This window comes from Drosophila melanogaster, chromosome X (assembly GCF_000001215.4).
Source record: "Drosophila melanogaster chromosome X".
Taxonomy (NCBI): domain Eukaryota; kingdom Metazoa; phylum Arthropoda; class Insecta; order Diptera; family Drosophilidae; genus Drosophila; species Drosophila melanogaster.
The window spans coordinates 16,448,555-16,466,481 of NC_004354.4; the positions used below are offsets into that span (position 1 = coordinate 16,448,555).

Genomic DNA, 17,927 nt, shown 5'->3' on the forward strand with positions numbered 1-17,927 from the left:
TAACGACCAAAATACTAAGAAAGGCGGCTATCAGCTAATTGGTGTGGTGACACTGCCCGACCAAATTCGCCGCGATAGTATTTTTCGCCCGTGTGTTCACACTGCGGTTTGCAGCGAATTCGCTCATTTGAAAAAAATAAAACATGGCTGGAAGAGGTGGTTATGAACACGCTAGGTAAATATTATTAATTATTTTTGCAATAGCGTACGCTCCGCGTTGGCCGCGAACCGCCGGTGCTTGTGAAAGTGGACGCGATGCGATCGAATTGCGCGAGTGCCGACAATCTGGGCAAAATGTGTAATAATGCACGCGGTTTTTTGGGGTTTGGGCAAAAAAAAAGGCAACACCAGCCCACCAACACACGCGCACGCTCTCGCCTCGCCGCTCGCACACCCATACAGTAATGTGCATGTGTATTGTACGTGTCGGTCGTTGGTCGCCGACACCGCCGCCGCCGCCGCCTTTGTACGTGCGTGCGTGTGCGTATGTGTGTGGTGTGTGTGTGTGTGTGGTGTGTGTGAGGGGCAGTGTGCGTTTTTTTTTCTTAACATTCTTTTTCGGTTTTTATTTTGTCGATTCTTTTCATCGCTTGCGTTGTTTTTCTTGGAAAACTCTGCTGCAGCTGTCGTCGGCGCCAACGTCGACTACGCCGCTGACAGCACACCGGCAGATTTCACATTAAAATCCCCCCACCCCTCATCAAAAAAAGAAAAAAGAAGAAGAAAATATGAACCCAAAAATAGTTGCAAATTCCATGCATAATGCAATTTTCGCCAAAAAGCGCGCGCGATTTAACCCCCACCCCCCTCACCATTTGACACCTGTCCCACTGCATTTGTTGTTCTTCGGTTTTTTTTTTATTTGTGCCTGCATCTCTGTTGACTGTTTGCCGGGAATCCGAGCCAGCGTTAGCCGGCCACATAGATAAATGCCGACCATGTGCGTTTTGCCCCAAGGGGTGGCGCCACAAACCACCACCACCCCCCCCCTCACACCACAGTCCCTCAAAAGGGAAGAAGAAGAAGAGACAGACACACCCCCATTAATTGGATTCGATGTCAAGGTTCCCAGGCCACGGAGTAATCCTCCACACAAAGGGGCACAGCAAATACCAGGAGCCAGAATCGAGCACACCATGCAGTTGCTTTGGTTGCGCAAATCTATAGAGGGGGATCTGTAATCCAACTTTAGAAGCTAACATACTACATGCAGAATAGGTTTTTCATGGGTGCATCCCATTTCCAAGATTCATTGCCTTTAAATTTATTAGTGTACTTACTCTACTAACCATTCATTTTTATTTCTCGATATTTTTCAGAAGCGGATTCGGTGGGGATCGGGCATCCAAGCAGTTGCCCACGGAACCGCCGTTCATCGCATTTGTCGGCAATTTGCCGCAAGGCCTTGTGCAGGGCGATGTGATCAAAATATTCCAGGACTTTGAGGTGAAGTACGTGCGGCTGGTGAAGGACCGGGAAACGGATCAGTTCAAAGGCTTCTGCTACGTCGAATTCGAGACGCTGGACAATCTGGAGCGGGCGCTAGAGTGCGATGGTCGGATCAAACTGGACGATCTGTCGGCGCCGCTAAGGATCGACATTGCCGATCGGAGAAAAAATGATCGGTGAGTTGAGACCAGATGATTGTATACTTTAGATTGAATCGATTGGAGCTCTCCATACGAACAGAGCACATGGAGCTTTCTAACGATTCCCCAATTTTATCACTTGACTAACCATATTTTGGACTTTCTTACAGCCCTGGTGGCGGTGTTGGCGGCGGCAACGGCGGCATGACCCGCGGCGACGGCGGCAGAGACGGTTTCCAGAAGCGCGGCCCACCTCGCCAGGGCGGCAGCAGTCAGTCCTACAGCCGGGGAGGTCCTGGCACTGGCGGCGGCGGTCGGGAGGGCGGCGGCGGTTCGGGTAATCGCGGCGATAGTAGAGGTTCGTACATTGATAGTTATGGTGGTCACAATGATAGAAGTCGCGGCGTCGGCGGCAGCGGCGCGGGCTCCGGCGGTGGCATGAATAGAGGATACAATGGTAAAGCATTTTTATCTGCCGTCCAACCAACCAACCAACCAACCAACACGTAGCTGCATCCCTCGTAGTGCCGCCAAAAACCAGTTATACTGATTACTTATAACGATTCTAAATCATTCGCATGGCTGGAAGACACATCCATGCTGCAATCCTCGAAAGTGAAAGTAGAATTTCCCCCATTGTTCTGTTTCGATTATCGTTTATGTTCCTACCTTGGCATCCTACTGCGGTTCTACATTCTGATCTTGCGTTGGTTTTGCTATATGTTTCAAGGAGTTGCCACAAGAAAAGACTATACAACCGTAGAAGTAGTAGTAGTATGTTTGTGCACATCATTATTTAAAGAATTGAAAGAACAACATGTTGGAGTCCTTGATTGGCAGGAATCCACAGATGGTTAATCGAAACTGATCGACAAGTTAATTTCTTTTGAAGTGGGTTTGCTACATACTTATTACTCCTGGACTGCTAGCTGTTACCGCCTATTTCCAACCTTCTTTTGAGCTTAGTTTGCGCCCATTGAAAACGCCCATATTGATAGCTCCCCTGTAGCAGTAGCTTAAGCACATTCGCACGCTTTTTACTTTGAACTGCATTTAGCTAGCATGTTGAGCCTAATTGTAAGCAGGTTACCACATGGCCCACAGGCACTAATCTAGTTGCTTCCGTTGCAGATCGGCCGGCAAATCGTGGTCGGTACGGCAGTTTCAATAACGACGATCGACCATTCGAGCGTAACCAGGATCGGGATCGCGGTCAGCGGGAAGGCAGCTATGGCAACCAGTCGCGCGACGGCGATCGCTACAACAACTTCAACCGGCACCGCGACCGCGAGCGCACCCACTACAATCCCAACCAGCAGAGCGAACGTCCCAGTGGCGGCATGACCGGCCTTGGCGGCGGCTCCGGCGGATCAGGAGGCCTAGGCGTTGGCGGTGGTTCCTCAATGGGCGCCATTGGTGAGTTGTAATAATAAGTACATACATATGTAGATGGGAGGATAGTCGAGGATAGTTTGTTTCAAACAAAACGCTAGGAGAATTTCATGTTGTTGTCCATATTTGCAAAGCATTAATTTACCTATCCATTCCCTGCCCACAGACAATTTTAGACATTTCAAGAAACCGATTTCAAGAATTATTTCAAATATGTGTCAATCGAGAGTATCACAATTAGCCGTACCACGTACTAGTAAGTCAGTTTAATGCAGGTTTTCGTAGTACTTCATTCATTGCATTTGAATGATGTACATGTAGGATTTAAGTTTGCCCAACCGATCAACCACTTATCAATTTACCTATCCGTTTCATATCCGCAGACGACAATGAGCGGCCACGTCTGCAGCTGAAGCCACGGACCATTGCCGCGCCCATTAACGCGGTGGCAGAGACCAAGCAATCGGCCTCGATCTTTGGCAACGCCAAGCCGCGCGAAGAGAAGCTGAAGGAGCTGCAGCAGAATGTCAATCACAACGGCGATAACTAGAGGGCTGGAGTTGGTCCGCAATACAATATATGCCTGATATGATATTTTGATGTGCGAGAACGAGATAATCCGAGATAGAGGGAGAGAAGGCGAGGAAGAGAAGAGGAGGAAGCAGAAATAGCAAGGGGGGAGGAGGAGGAGGAGGAGGAGGATGATGATGATGATGACGATGACAAGGAGCATCAGCAGCATGCATATATAAACACATACATTAATTAATAACACTACGCTACATACCTATTATATACGAATGATATGTACTACATTACAAGAACGAAGATGGAACAACAGGCTGGCCTCTGTGTCTCTGTGTCAGTGTCCAGTGTCAGTCAGCAAGCAACTTAACAACAAGCAACAAGCAACATGCAACACGCAACATCAGCAACAAAGCCAAGCAGCAATAATGCAACTATTCTAACTCTTTGCAACCAGAAAACATCCGCAACAGCAATGGAAAGTCTTTAAATGTTAGTCCTTAAGCAGCGATAAACTTTAGTCTCGTGCATATGGCCAATATATATAGTATATATATATATATGGTATATATATATATACGGTTATGTGCGCTTCATTGTACAGCAGCTGTATGCACGCTGCTATTTGTTAGTTAAGTGATGGATATAAACCAACAAAACAAAACATAAGAGGAGGAAAGTTCTACCATTAAGGTATAAATAGTAAACAAAAAACAAGTAAAACAAAACAAAAAAATGAAAACAATGCAAAACAAAAAAGAAAAAACTCGAAAAACAAAGCAAAAATCGAAAACAAAAACTTTTTGACAAAACGTTCAGCGTAGCAGGCAGGCAATTTATACAGTTTATATAGGAAAAAAAAGATAAAAAAAAACACACAAAAAAAAACATAACAAAAATAATTATTGAACAGACATACCTTATGAAATTAAAACACCAACAGCAGATCTTACAAAACAAATCGCAGAGAAGCAGAACATCCACTAAGTACGTAAAATAAAAAAAAAAAATACAAAAAAAAAAAAACCGGAAAAGTTATCATTTCAGATTCACTACAGAAAACTTATATAGCTACCGAAAAGCAATCAACTACATAGGTCTTATGTAGCTGAAGATAGTGTTAAAAGTCAAAGCCGACCAAATTATGCAAATATAATTTGGATATCCATATCCACCCATTATGCACTTCACATATTTAGGTCAATTTTATTTACAATTAGCTTCGGTTCGAATGTTTCTTTGCCTATATGTGTACATTTACATTTCTAACATTAAATTATCGTGCACATAGGATCTGATTTCTTTGTAGATAACCTTGATATAAGACGAAAAAAAAGAAAAATATGGAAAACAATGTATACATTTTATTGTTGTTTGTGTGTTTCAATTATTATTTGCATAAGTAAGAGCGTTTTTCCTTAACGTCATCCTCTTTGTTTCCTCGCCAGTTTTTTTTTTTTTACAATTTTTTTTGTACCTTGCAAGAGCTGATTAATCGCGAAAGTTGTACATTAATTTGAAAATAAAGCGAAAACAAATTAAATAAGCGTGTACCGTATCGGTTTGGTGTTTTCCTTCGCAAATTCGATTTCGAAATTCGATTTTTTCGGAGTGCGGCTCACAGAAAAAAAAAAGGTCAGCACTTTGTATATATACAAAATAATCAAATCATAACCCGTTGTTGGAAGTATCCAATTGTTTTGTTGTCCAGTCCGAGCCGGCCATGTCCTGCTCCGGATTCTGACACCAAGCCCCTGTCCATTTCGATTGCGATAAGATAATCCAAACCAATCCAATCCAATCCAATCGAATCCACTCCACTCCAATCCAGTCGAGTTCAGTCCAATTCAATATCTCAAATGCACAGCCGACTTGACCGACTTGACCAGCTTAGAAACCAGAGTGAACCAGCAAAGAAGCAAATAGGTATACAGATCAGATCAGAGTGTGTGTAGCAGTTAAAGTAAAGATTACGTTTAATATACCTTTAAAGCTAAAGATAAACTTAAAATTTAATTTTTAGCACCAATACCGTAAGCAGTCAAAGATTTACACTAACGAAAGTGGACAAACAATATTTGTAACTCCTTAAAAAAAAAAACAACAACAACAAAAATAATAAAAAAAAAAACGAAAGAAAGAATGAAAAAAATCGAAAGACGAGCGACAAAAACTAATTGAAAGTGAATGAATTAATAACTTGATCGAGTTGACAACTTAATTGCTGCTCTATACCTAATTAAGAACTTTGATATGCATTTTAAAACGCCCATAAAGACAAGGACAAAGAATTGTTTAAATTAATTAACGTATAAACCAAAAGCAAAGCAACACTAAAACGAGAATTTATACAAAGCAAGAGTTAGACATTAACGTACATCATAAAACATCTATATATACACGCAGATATAAATAAATATACGATTGTGCTATGATTAATGACGAAACTGATCGAGTAAGCCAGGATTAAATAGCAATTCTACTCTTAGCAACCGCAATAAATTAAAACAAAATACACAAATGCAAAACTAACCGAAATTAGCAAGCAGTTAGGGCAAACAATCGTAGATGTGAACGAAGAAAATATACATTTTTACCAATTACCAACATCAGCAGACATCGCAAAATGCAAAATGCTAAATGCTAAATGCAAAATGCTAACTTCATGTAACTTACATAACAAGAAATGAATATAAACAAATCAACAAAGTCAAATCTACAGACAACAATATGTTTAATTAAGTGAATGATGAACGAACGCTAAACAAAGTTCACACACAGCATTATAACGAAATATATAAATATATATACATACATATATATATTTTTTGTTGTTTGAACATTTTGTACGATACGTATATATACACATATATACACATAACTAAATAAATAAATAAAACAAATTATAATACAACTCACCTCGTTTTGATTTACCGGGTCATTACATTTAGCGAGCAACAAATAAAACACGAACAGTTTTTCATTTGCATAACAAATTCAATTAAATCTCATTTTATTTCAGTTTTGTTTGTTTGTTTTTTTGTATTTTTTACAATTTATTAAGCTAAAGTGTGAAAAAATTTCGCTTTTAATTTATATATATATCCTTTTGTTTTTGTATTGTTTTTTTCTTTCTTTTTCATTTATTAAATTACAATATTTTTAGGTTGCCCCTTTATTAATTTGATTTATTTTAAATGTTGGGTTTTCTTTATAAATTATACATAAATTATGCAACTTGTTTAAGAACTAAAAAAGCGTTAATTATTTATATATAATGGAAATAAAAATCGTTTACTTTTATCTCATTTTCTTTGGGCTTTCCTTTGTATTTGCTTTCTTTTAGTTCATATTTTTACATTTAGATGTTATTGTGCAGTTTTGGTTTCCTTTTTGTTTTTGGGTATGGTTGTTTTTTTTTTTTGTTTTATTTTATTTGGAATTAACTAATTATAATCCTTTTCTTTTGCGTAATAAACTAATTCAGGCGTTTGTTTCTTTTCTTTTCTTTAATTTTTGTTTTGTTTTTTTGTTTTTTTACTTTATTTTAAATATATTAATCGAATATATCTTTATAAAAACAATTTTTGTCTGTCCGTGTGTTTTACGAGTGTTCTCTGTTTTCTTTTTGGTTTCCGGTTTGTATTTTCCCTTTTGTTTTTCTCGTTTTCTTTTTAATAAAAATGAATACATACAAAAATTGTTGTTGTGTTTCATTTGTCGTCCCATACAGATTTCCCATATGCTGTTGTTATAAAAAAAATATATATGCAGGTATATTTATATTAATATGTGTGTTTCTGGGCAAACTGAATGGATTATCTGTGGTTGGTAGTAAATACACGTATTCGTATTCTATCGACAAAAATTGATAACAAGAGGCTGGCTTCAATCGAAAATCGAAGGTTGTGCCGGCGAAAACATTACAATGTATGACAGCGATGGCCCTATTCGTATTATTTTGCAAGATTTAGTTATTAAGAGTATCGCTAGTACAAGTTAATGTCCCTTTAAAAAACTAGAAAACAAAATGCAGATCGTGTGCCTGGCTGTGTATGTGTATGTGTATGTTTGTGTGTATATGTGTGTGTGTATGGTTCTGTTTGTCAAGCAATTGGACAAAGTGTTATACTCTACATACTGTTATACTGCTACATAAATATACTCATATTATCATATATATATATATATATGTATATATGTCTTCATACATATATATATATACTTGTATATATATACAGTCGATTTCTTTTTAGTAGAAAAGTGGCGGGTGTCATTAATTTTTAGCAATTTCTTATTTGGTTTTTCGGTACTTTCTCTAGCTGCTTTTACTTGATCGCACATATATATATATATATATATTCTATACATATACATATTCATATGAATATATCTTTTATCATCTTTAAGAGGAGATTTTCAGTGTCTGTGTGGGTGTGTGTGTTTGTGTATGCTTGTATGTGTCCGGTTGTCCTATAGCCATTTGAACCACTAAGAATTTGTAGCCGGGGAAGTTGCTATCAAATAGAGTTGCTCAACAACGGCTCTGGCTCGGGTTGAAGGAATTTTTGGAGGTCGAGGGGAGCCAACGACACAACGCAGGCTGCCCCAAAAAAACGGGCTAAGAAATCAGGTTGGGCTAATGAAATACAAAGCTTGCAAGGGCAAGAAGAAGAAGAAGACTGAGCACTTTCTTTTCGGCTGCATCGCTTACAACCAGTTCATAGTGCGCCTCTCTCCGCGCTTCTCATCGATGGTAGGTAAGCCCTTGTTTCAAATGATGTGAATGGTTCTAATTAGGAGTTTGTCTGTCTGTGTCTGTATTGTGTCTGCACAAGCGAGAGAAAGAGAGGCTAGGGAGAGTGGGAGAAAGTGGGTGAGGGGAGGGAGAAAGTTTTGTGTTCGTGTTTCAGTGTTTGTGTTAGAGTCAGACAGCTAGGCAGATGTAGGCATATGGCAGGCATATATAAAGTCTTTACAAAGACATCATCAGTTGCTTCGGTTTCTCACTAATAAATTACTTCAATTTGTTGATTTTCGTATTCGTTTGCTTAAATTGTATTTGTATAAAAAAAATATGCTAACTGTGCCTGTGTCTCCTCCTCGCAAACGTTTTCATTGTAATCTCGCTAATTTTTGCATTTGCATTTGTCAGTTTCTGCTGTTGCTTTAGTTTAAGACTTCCATTAATATGTATATTTAACTTATGCTTCTCTTTAGTATCATGTATCCATTTTCGCTAGCTTGCTGGTGTATAAATATAAATACATATTTCCCTCACATCTCAATCTATTCATGAGCTACTCAATCGCCAGTGTGTGAGTGTGTTCGTGTATCTGAGTGTCGTGGGTGGGCGGTCGTGTGGGGCGTGGCAGGATATCCGGCCCCCTGTGTATGTGTGTGAGTGTGTGTGCGAGTGAGTGGATGGGGCTCAGCTCTGGATGCATGTAAAAGCAGCTTGGCAATTTGTGATTCTGTTCATATAGCTTGGATGCACTTGTCTCTATTGGCTATCATTACATATATATAAATTTTCTTGTTAAATAATTCTCATTTTCTTCAGTCTGTTTTTGGTTTTCTTCTCATTTTTTTTTCATTTTGTTTTCGTGTTCAACAGGCTTTATATAAACGGCTATTAACTCTTGCTCTCAATATAAATTGCAAATACTTCGCTGGATGGCAACTTTCGTAATTGTGTGTTCTTGTGTGTTCTGTTTGGATTGGTTTCGGTATCGTATAGGCTTGGATTGGTATCTTAATCTCTGTTGCTTGGCGTGGCATTCTTTTTATTCGCGGTCTGTCTGGTACAGTGTCTCGTGTGGGTCCTTAATGGCGTCTGTCTATGTGCTTGAATGGATGGGTTGGCAACTGATAGCACTCGAAATCAGGATAACGACCTATCCACAGGTCGCCGAAAATCAAATTGTACTCATATACGGATGTATTCAGGAATGCGCATGTGTGTGTGTGTGTGTGTGTCTGTGTGTTTTGCTTGTGTGTGGTTGTATATGCAACCTATGTTTTACTAAAGATCTCGAATTTTTTATGTAGAATATCTAATTGCAATAATTGTTCTTATTTCTTGGATTCGTCTCACGCTCCTGCTCTGTATTTTGAATTTTATTAGCTATGCATAATAACTGGCTGTTTTACATTTAAATGTTTTCTCTTTTTTTACAGTTCGTTTTTGGGGTTTCTTTATTTTTTTTTTTTGTATTTCGATTTTTGTACGCTATTTATGAATTTACTTTGAATTTCATTTGCTATGCTTCGTTTGATTTGGGTTTTATTGATTTTTTTTGCGTTTTTTTTATTTGTAAAATTTTTTTTCGGTTTTGCTTTTGTATAATTATAATTTATAATATATTTTCTATTTTTCCTTTGTTTTTATGTAATTATCTAGACTTATGTAATATATTACAAATGTACGAGTATAAAGCTAAAGTTTTTGTCCATCTTTGTTTTCATTTTAATATAGTGAGTTAACAAAAAAAGGAATTTATTATTAACTAATATAGAAATTTCCACGCTTTGATTTTCGAAGTGTATCTAAAAATGTTTAATCGTTTACTGTATGCGCAACATCTCCTAGCATTTGCCATTGCATTTGTATTTGGTATTTGGGAACGCTGGTTTCTGTTTCCTGGTTGCATACTTTGCGACGCCACTGTGCGAAGTGTGCAAGAGCAGTGCGGAGCGCCATCTCGCTCTCTTTCGCACGCCCGTTGGGCATACAGTGGCGGTGCAAATATTCGGCAAACTTCTGTGATGAGCGTGTATATGTATGTGTTTGTGTGTGTGTGTGAGTGTGGTTTTTATTGCTCAAAAATTGTTAGAAATTTATATATGTTTTATTGTTATCATGTTTTTGTTGCGTTGTGACTTTCTTCAGCAGCACAAAATATGCAGTTGTTTTGTTTTGTTTTTTGTTTCTTTTTATAATTATTAGTGGTAGTTTTCTTTTTGTTTTTGTTTTTTTGTATTATTTGTAGGCATATTGTATATATAATTAATTTTATTTTGTCTAATGGCAATGATGCGCGTGTTGCTTCGAACGTAACCTCGGCACAAAAAATATGTTTACACGTACGCTAAAAATATGAAATAGATTTCCTTATCAATATCGTTATCATCCCTTCTTCACGACGTCGTCGTCCTTTTCGTCTTCGAGTCCTCATATATAATTTTCAACTTTTCGATTTCGATTTGCGTTTCGGTTTCGTTTTGAATTTACCGCTTGCTAAAATTCATATCCCTCTCTCTCGGCTTTTGTTATCGTAAATTTACACATATATTATTATAGAGTATCTCTTCTCTCTCGACATCTTGTTAAGTTTTTTTTTTTTTATTTCTTTTCTTCGGTTTGCTTGTCGCATAAGCTTCATGTGTGGCTGTTGTTTTGCAGATGATGTTATTCACACATAGATAGTAGAATATCTTGAAGTATATACCATTATAATATGTTTGGTTTTTCTTTTTCTTTTTCGTTTGATTCGTTTTTGTTGTTGTTGTTGTTGTTTTTTTTATTTATTCTCGCCCCGCCCCTCGTTTATAACAGTGCACTCAGTATAAGTAGATATATTATGCGTTAAGTTCAATCAGTATTATATGCTTTTTTCGATAAACTTATGCATTTTGTACGGAATTTTCAAACTTAATTTTCTGTTATTAGTTTATAGCATGTTTCGTTTATTATTCTCGACTAAGCGATTTATCGTTTTGCGTTATTTCCATGTGATCTATTATTCATCAAAGTGGGTACTCGTATTATTTGTCAAACAGCCAACAAAATGTATAATAATGAAGCTACATTCAAGTCTTTACAAAATTGGCAATCGGCAAGCGTTAAATCAATGTGGGTTTAAAATACAAATACGTAATCCGATGATTGTAGGACCAACCAAATTGGAGTCTGTTCGAGTCGGTTTGCGTTACGTCTTGGGGTTTAGTTGGGGGTTAAGGGGTTAAGGGGTCACGGGGTCAAGATGGCGGGGATGTGCCGTTCGTGGCACAAAACAAAAGGGGTTAATCTGATCTAAACGACAAAGCTCACTTGTAAAAGCGTGCGCAAATAAATTAACACTTAATTTTTTGGACTTTAAGGCAACGCTTAAACTGGTCCCCATAATGTACACAAGTTATTACTCTACAATTTTTTTGTTGTTTGCGTTACTTTTTTGTGTTGGCTAGGATAAATAGTGATTGATCGCATTGTGAAATCGAAACGGTCTAGTATTGGGAAGCTATTGCTGGATGCAAAAGGTTTTCTTTTTATTAATTGTCTTGCGAACAAATAAAGACAGTTGATCGATGTAAAGTGGCCGAATGTAACTGGAGTGTTTGTTGTCAATCTTTAAGATAGTCAGTTGTGTTCTATGGTAAAGCAAAAACCAAGCGGATATACAACTGTTATACAGTGGCATTAAACCGTTATACAAATGCCTTACGAATGACTTATCGCTTAGTATAACAGAGATACAACTGTAATGAGCGTGTCAAGCAACTAATGTAGGACTATCATGTAACGGTTATAGTACTGTTATACAATTACTACAGGTATCCAACACAGAAAGTTAATGTAAACACTCTGGCCATTAAATATTAAATGAAAGGAACTGAGAACCGGAAATTGGCATCTACTAAGAAAAAACTGAATGGAACAGAATATCAAAGGGTATGTCAAATTAGGGCATTGGCTGGCCGAGGGTCATTTGTTAATTCCCAATGTTGATTAATTTTGTAAGATGCTGTTTACCTTATAGTGGGTAGATGTGGATGTGCTTAGAACAAGTTCCGCATTTGTATTTGATTTAACAGATAGTTAGAAGTCAAGCAGTGTGTGAAAGCATGTTTCGTATAACAGTTTCAATTCGTGTTGTGTTGGAGAACGAGTGAGAGCAAGTCAGCGAGAAGAGGCTCGTTTCGTCACTGAAAGAAGTTTCTTTCAATGCCCATGTCTGTAACTGTGTATGTTTACCCAAAAAAACGTGAGTAGTGTCAGTGGGTGAATTGGTAGTTGTTTTATTGTCAAAACCAAAAAACGCATTGATCCCAAAGTATTCGTTTCCCATTCACCTCCTACGATTGCAGCAATTTCAAAGCAAAAGCAAAGCATTTACATGTATGTATCTGAGATTCTATATGTTGGGTGAGTGTGACTGGGCAATGTGGCGAGTGTGTACTGTACTGTGTACTGTGTGCGCAATGGAACCTCACATATAATTTTCACTCTGGTCGAACTGCTCCACAACCTTTAGTGTGGCGGGGCCATTCGATAAAGTTTTATTGTTCGTTATCGTAATCGGTATCAGTTATCGGTTGTTTTGTCGATACATAACTGAACAGCGGCGAAAAAGGCATTGCTAGCTAGTAAATTATACGACAGAGAAACCAAAGAAATCATATGCAGTAAAGCTTTTTCAAACAAAGCTTAGCTTGGCAAAATTGGGCAAAACTGATCGAAATACTTTCATTTTTTTGTTTTTTTTTTCTTTTCATATTTTGATTGTTATCGGCTATCGATTTTCGGTTTGCTCACATTTCCATCGTCTATCGTTATAACGCGATTGCGGCGGATACGGAAAGGAAAGCGAATGCGAAGGCGACTGGCGCTGAAAAGTGTGCTACGCTTTTAAGCGATCTGGCTAAAACTTTGTTTGAATTCAATTCAGTATTAATATCGTATTTTAGTTAAATTAGTTATGTTATAATTATGTGTAATATATATTCGTTTGGTATTTACTCTCCTTGCTCATTGTGTAGTTAACCATTAATCTCGATCTTTGCTCGACTTTACTTGTAGGTTAAAGATAAAAAGAAGTATGCGAAAATAGAGCACTTTGAAAACAAAAACTTGTTCAAATTGTTCACTCGTTTTCGTATCTCTATTTGCTGTTTTTTTTTCTTTTATTTTGTGCTAGGCACAAACGCTTCTTCTGCTATTTTCCGAATTGTTTTTATTTTCTTGTCTTTTAGCACTTTCTTCGCCTCGCTTAAAACTTGTTTCGGTACTGTGTTCTCTTTCACTTCACATTCTCGGCATTGTTCGTTTCATTTATTCACTTTTTGCGCGTTTTCTTCGTTCTTAATTCTTCGTTCAGCGTTCTTTGTTAATTGTTTTTGTAAATTGGTTTTTGACTGATCGAATTCAAATTTGAATTGCTAAGGTCTTCGTTGAAGGTTTCACTCGTCTTTATCTCACTTTCTGCGGCTCCATGCGCCCCAGCTCCAAGGATTTGTTCGGTACTGTTGTCGCTTTGTGTCGGTGTTTTTGTGTGTGTGTGTGTGTGTGTGTGTGGGGGTGTGTATGTAGTTGAGGACATAACCTCAAAGTGAGAACATAACCTCAAAGGGAGGACATAACCTCAAAATGAGACATAACCTCTAATATGTTTATGGTTAAAATGTTTGCTTTGAACTTTCTTGCTGACCCAATGGGTTGGGATGTCATCGCCTGAATCGAAACTGCAAAGGAAATGCACGATTATATAGTTCGATCGTATCGGAATGTGAAATAACTCTGTCTGCCTATTACTCTCCTGGTGACCTTTTCCCCTCCTTCTGTGTGTGCGCGTGTGTGTGTGTGTGTGTACGGGTGTTGGTGTGAGTGGGTGTATGGATGTTGTGTGATTATACTTTCACATCTAGCAGCTTTCGCTATTGTTTGTTTCATTAGTTTTTGGTTCGTATTGCTTTCAATGGCAGTTCAGGCGGTATTTGTTTTTATATTGGTGTCGCTTTAGTTTCTAGTTTTGGGTCCGCTTTTGATTTTAACCATTTGGCTTTTCATTATTTAGCTGGATAAATGTACATACATACAATACAATCTATGCAAATTGGTGTTGTTCTCATCTCATTTAGAATAAGTTAAAAGGGTTTATCTTGTTTATTATAGAATGTTGCTTTCGGGGATTGGTTTTTTTTTTTGTGGATTTGCTTCTGCTTCCTTATCTTTACCGTCATTTGCTCGCCATTTTCATTGTTTTTGTTATTTGGTATTTGCTTTAAGGTTTCGCAAGTAGGTAATTAAATAAAGCGTGTTTTTTGTTCTCTCACTACTGGCAAATACAATTTTTAGAGCTTGTTCGTCGTTCTTTAATTTTGTTATCCGTGTTGATTTGATTTGATTTTGTTTTTTTTTGCTTTCTGGGGATTATAATTGTTTATGATTATGTTGATGTGTGGGAGTGTGTTTGTGTTTGTGTGTGAGTGTGTTTGTGGGTTTCATCTTCTTCATCCACCTGCTTAGGCAAATAGTTGTTCGGAAAAACGCCTATATGGATATGGATTCGACTACGAGCTGCTTATAAATTAATTAGACATTTCGGGTTAGCTTAAGTATGATTGTTGTTGGTTGCTGACTCGTTAACTGAATAATGTGGGTATACAAATATGTATGTATGTTTCAAATCAAAGACGTTACACTGAAGTTCTAATTGTTGTTGTTGTTGTTCATCTTCGTCGTTATATCATCGGGTTTGTTGTTGTTGTTCTTTGTTCTCTTGATGTGGTTGTTGTTGTTGTTTGTTTGTTTGTATCTGTTATTGTTGTTGTATTTGTTTGTATGGTGTTCTTTCATTATATAGCAGAAAATTATGCTTGTTGTTCGCCTTGTTGCTGTTGTTGTTAGCTCACTGTCGCTGCTGCATCGCTGATGCAACATGCAACATCCAACACGTACTCATGCTAATACTCGCGTGCATCTTGGAGGGGGGGGCGAGGCCTGGCTCAGACATCCGCCGTGCGCGACGTGATGCTCGGCGATCGCGAGTGGATGACCACCTTGTGGCCGTTCTTCGTCACGAACCCGTCGCTCTCCACGAGAACGGCGGTCTGTCGCCCGGCGCTACCCGCTCCGGGACTTCCCGCCGTCGTCGTGCCCGCCGCCGCCGCTGCTGCTGCTGCTGCTGCCGCCGCCGCTGCATCCTCACCCGGACTATTTACATTACTCTCATCGGCATCGGCAGCTCCTTCTGCAGTACCGTTAACACTACCATCTCCACCAGCGGGCGCATCGCCGTCCGTTGCTTCATCGGGCGCCGGGTCCCCGGCATCCGGATCACCGCCATCGCCATGATCCGTATCCGGCTCAAAGGACCCACCTCCCTCGCCGCGCGCCTTGTGCTTTCGCCAGGCGTGCTGGATTAGCCGGGCGCAGTACTCCTCACGCTGACGCCACAGCGTTGATGAGACGGGCTCGTAGCCCTCCGTATCCGGGCGGGCCGCTATCTCACCAATCTCACCCGTCTCCTCTATCGGATTGCCCTTCCGCGCAAAGAAGTCTTTCGTAAGGGCGTCGAGGATGTCGACGCAGTACATGAGGTCACCGCGACAGATGGGTATGTCCATCGATATGATCTTGTACTTGTTCGGTTTGTGGATCTGCAGCGGGGGCTCCAGTACGTCCAGGAATTCGGACAGCTGATCATAGCGTATGTACTGGGTGCCCTCCGGATCGAATTGCTGCCAGATCTCATAGTACATGTCGTAGTCGTCGTCGGTTAGACCCTCTTGCACGTCCTCGGTGGCCTGACTATAGTTCTCGAGAATGACAGCAATGTACATATTAATAACTATCAAAAAGCTTATAACTAGGTATGAGAGGAGAAACGTTATTCCAACGGTCGCTGAACCACAATTGCCCGGATAGCCTTTGTCGTTGTCGGGTGGATCGCATGCTTCCTCATTGATAATGGCGTCCAGTACACCATCCCAACCGGCTGACGTCGACATCTGCCAGTTTTAATAGGATATGGATTTGGGATATAGAAGAATATTGGAACGTGGGATTTGGTATTATCGAATGGGTTTGGATTTGGATTACGCCATTCGGGGATAGTGCATTCGGGATCATTGATATTGGAATCGATAGTTTAAATTTCGGATCAGGAGGATGGGATCATAGTTTTCGAGTCGCAATACGAGCGTGTTACCGATTCGCAATCGAATACAAATTTATCGGATAGGATTGGCAGTTGTGCGATCGGTTGGGCATGGTTCGATGCATCGATATTTATAGATCGATATTTATCGATGCATGTCAGGTCGTTCGTTCGAGGTGTGTTTTTTTTTTCGGAGTGTTCGTATGTGGGCGGTGGGAGAGAGAGAGAGAAGTTTAAGACAGAAGATACAATAACAAGAAGAGTCATCATTAGTCAAACGTTTTGTACCGGGATCACTCGGCTAAGCAAACTAGTTATGGCATACGGTAGGTGGTTAGTACAGTTACGGCTATAGTTAGTAGTTATACATTGAGTGTGTAATCGGTTTGCGGTTACTAAACGGATAATTGGCTGCTTTGCTTTGATCCAGCCCCGAAAACGAGGCAAGCTGGTAAGCCATATGAAATCCCCTCGGCCCAGTCGAAGGGGCGATCAGGGGCGTGGCTGAAAGGGCGGAGTTGCTAGGGACTCTAGCCCCAAAAACTAGGGGATTCAAAGCGGTAAGCGTGGCAAGCATTTGTAGCAGCTTGGGTAGTCGGTAGACACCCATTGGAATGGGTTTAGATTGAAGTAGTTGAATACTTAAAGCATTTGCAATAGTAAGATAGTTAAAAAGATATAGATATAGAGAGCGAGGGATAAAGATATATATAGAGCTACATGTGGGGCTGTGTACCCTGTATCTTAGGATCGAATCTATACTTTTGGTTTGCCTTTAGTTTTATTTTGCATTTAAGTAGCTACATTTGTATGGATATAGAGGTGGCGAGACTTTAGGGGGGTGGTATTGTTTGTTTTCTGGACAGGAGGACGGGGGTGTCTTGAGGAAACTTAACATTTCATTTGGTGTTTGTTGAAAGAGCTGAATTAGATTTGTTTTTTGTACAATTTACTAAAATTAGGCATATACAGAGAAGCGTATACGTTAGGTACAAATCGAAAGAAAAACAAGTGCAAAACGATAATTGAAAGCCGGTTTTACATGACTCCAGCGTGGGACCACATCACTTTTGGCCCTTAAGTAGAGTCATGATGCAAAGTAAAGAGGTAAAAAGGTGAATCGTTTAGATTGTTGGCGTACTTGGTACAGAGAGAACGTAAAAGAGTAAATGGTTAACCGATAGGCAGACAGATAGACAGAGGATTTAAACAAATTGATAAATGATATCGTAGGTTAATCAAAAAATCGCACTAATTTAGCTTTTACCAACAACTACCGCAGCTTCAATCAACATTGTGATGTTGCCACTGAACTGAACGCATAATGGTCGCCGCAAATGGCGGCCCCATATCCGTTTCCGGCCATCGATCGACGCCCAAACTCCAGCGATAGAGCGTCGCCGATAGATGGTCAGAGTGGTATGGGCTTTGCTAATCGCTTCACGTAGCTTCTAGTTGTTTCCGATTTCAGCAGTGGGTTGTGGCAACATCACCCAACGACAACAACAATAGACAACATAAACCGTCAACGGAATTGTGG

At 39.4% G+C, this 17,927-nt stretch overlaps 2 protein-coding genes across 65 annotated transcripts in view; one reads left to right on the forward strand and one right to left on the reverse strand.

Moving 5' to 3' along the window:
- Positions 1-110: 110 nt before the first annotated feature.
- On the forward strand, positions 111-6,418 carry eIF4H1 (eukaryotic translation initiation factor 4H1). Of its 5 annotated transcripts, NM_001298401.1 has the most exons (6): positions 111-175; positions 1,320-1,625; positions 1,760-2,046; positions 2,721-3,005; positions 3,148-3,237; positions 3,365-5,061. In NM_001298401.1, exons 1-6 carry the CDS (start codon positions 144-146, stop codon positions 3,529-3,531), a joined length of 1,167 nt encoding a protein of 388 aa, NP_001285330.1. In that variant the 5' UTR covers positions 111-143; the 3' UTR covers positions 3,532-5,061. The 5 variants fall into 5 exon arrangements, with proteins under 5 accessions (NP_001285330.1, NP_524959.1, NP_727982.1 ...); NM_080220.5 differs by lacking the exon at positions 3,148-3,237 and having other exon boundaries at positions 1,760-1,947; positions 3,365-6,418; NM_167522.5 differs by lacking the exon at positions 3,148-3,237 and having other exon boundaries at positions 1,323-1,625; positions 1,760-1,947; positions 3,365-6,418.
- Positions 6,419-6,472: 54 nt separating this feature from the next.
- para (paralytic) overlaps positions 6,473-17,927 on the reverse strand; it is a 78,070-nt gene continuing 66,615 nt past the window's right edge. For 57 of the 60 annotated variants that reach the window (NM_001298404.1, NM_001201710.1, NM_001201714.1 and 54 more), the window contains one exon: positions 15,049-16,238. In NM_001298404.1, the coding sequence (NP_001285333.1) occupies positions 15,234-16,238 (1,005 nt within the window). In that variant the 3' untranslated portion in view covers positions 15,049-15,233. Of the gene's footprint in view, positions 16,239-17,927 lie in introns of all 60 variants that reach the window. The other 3 variants (NM_001201703.3, NM_001201695.2, NM_001298403.1) reach the window with 2 other exon arrangements.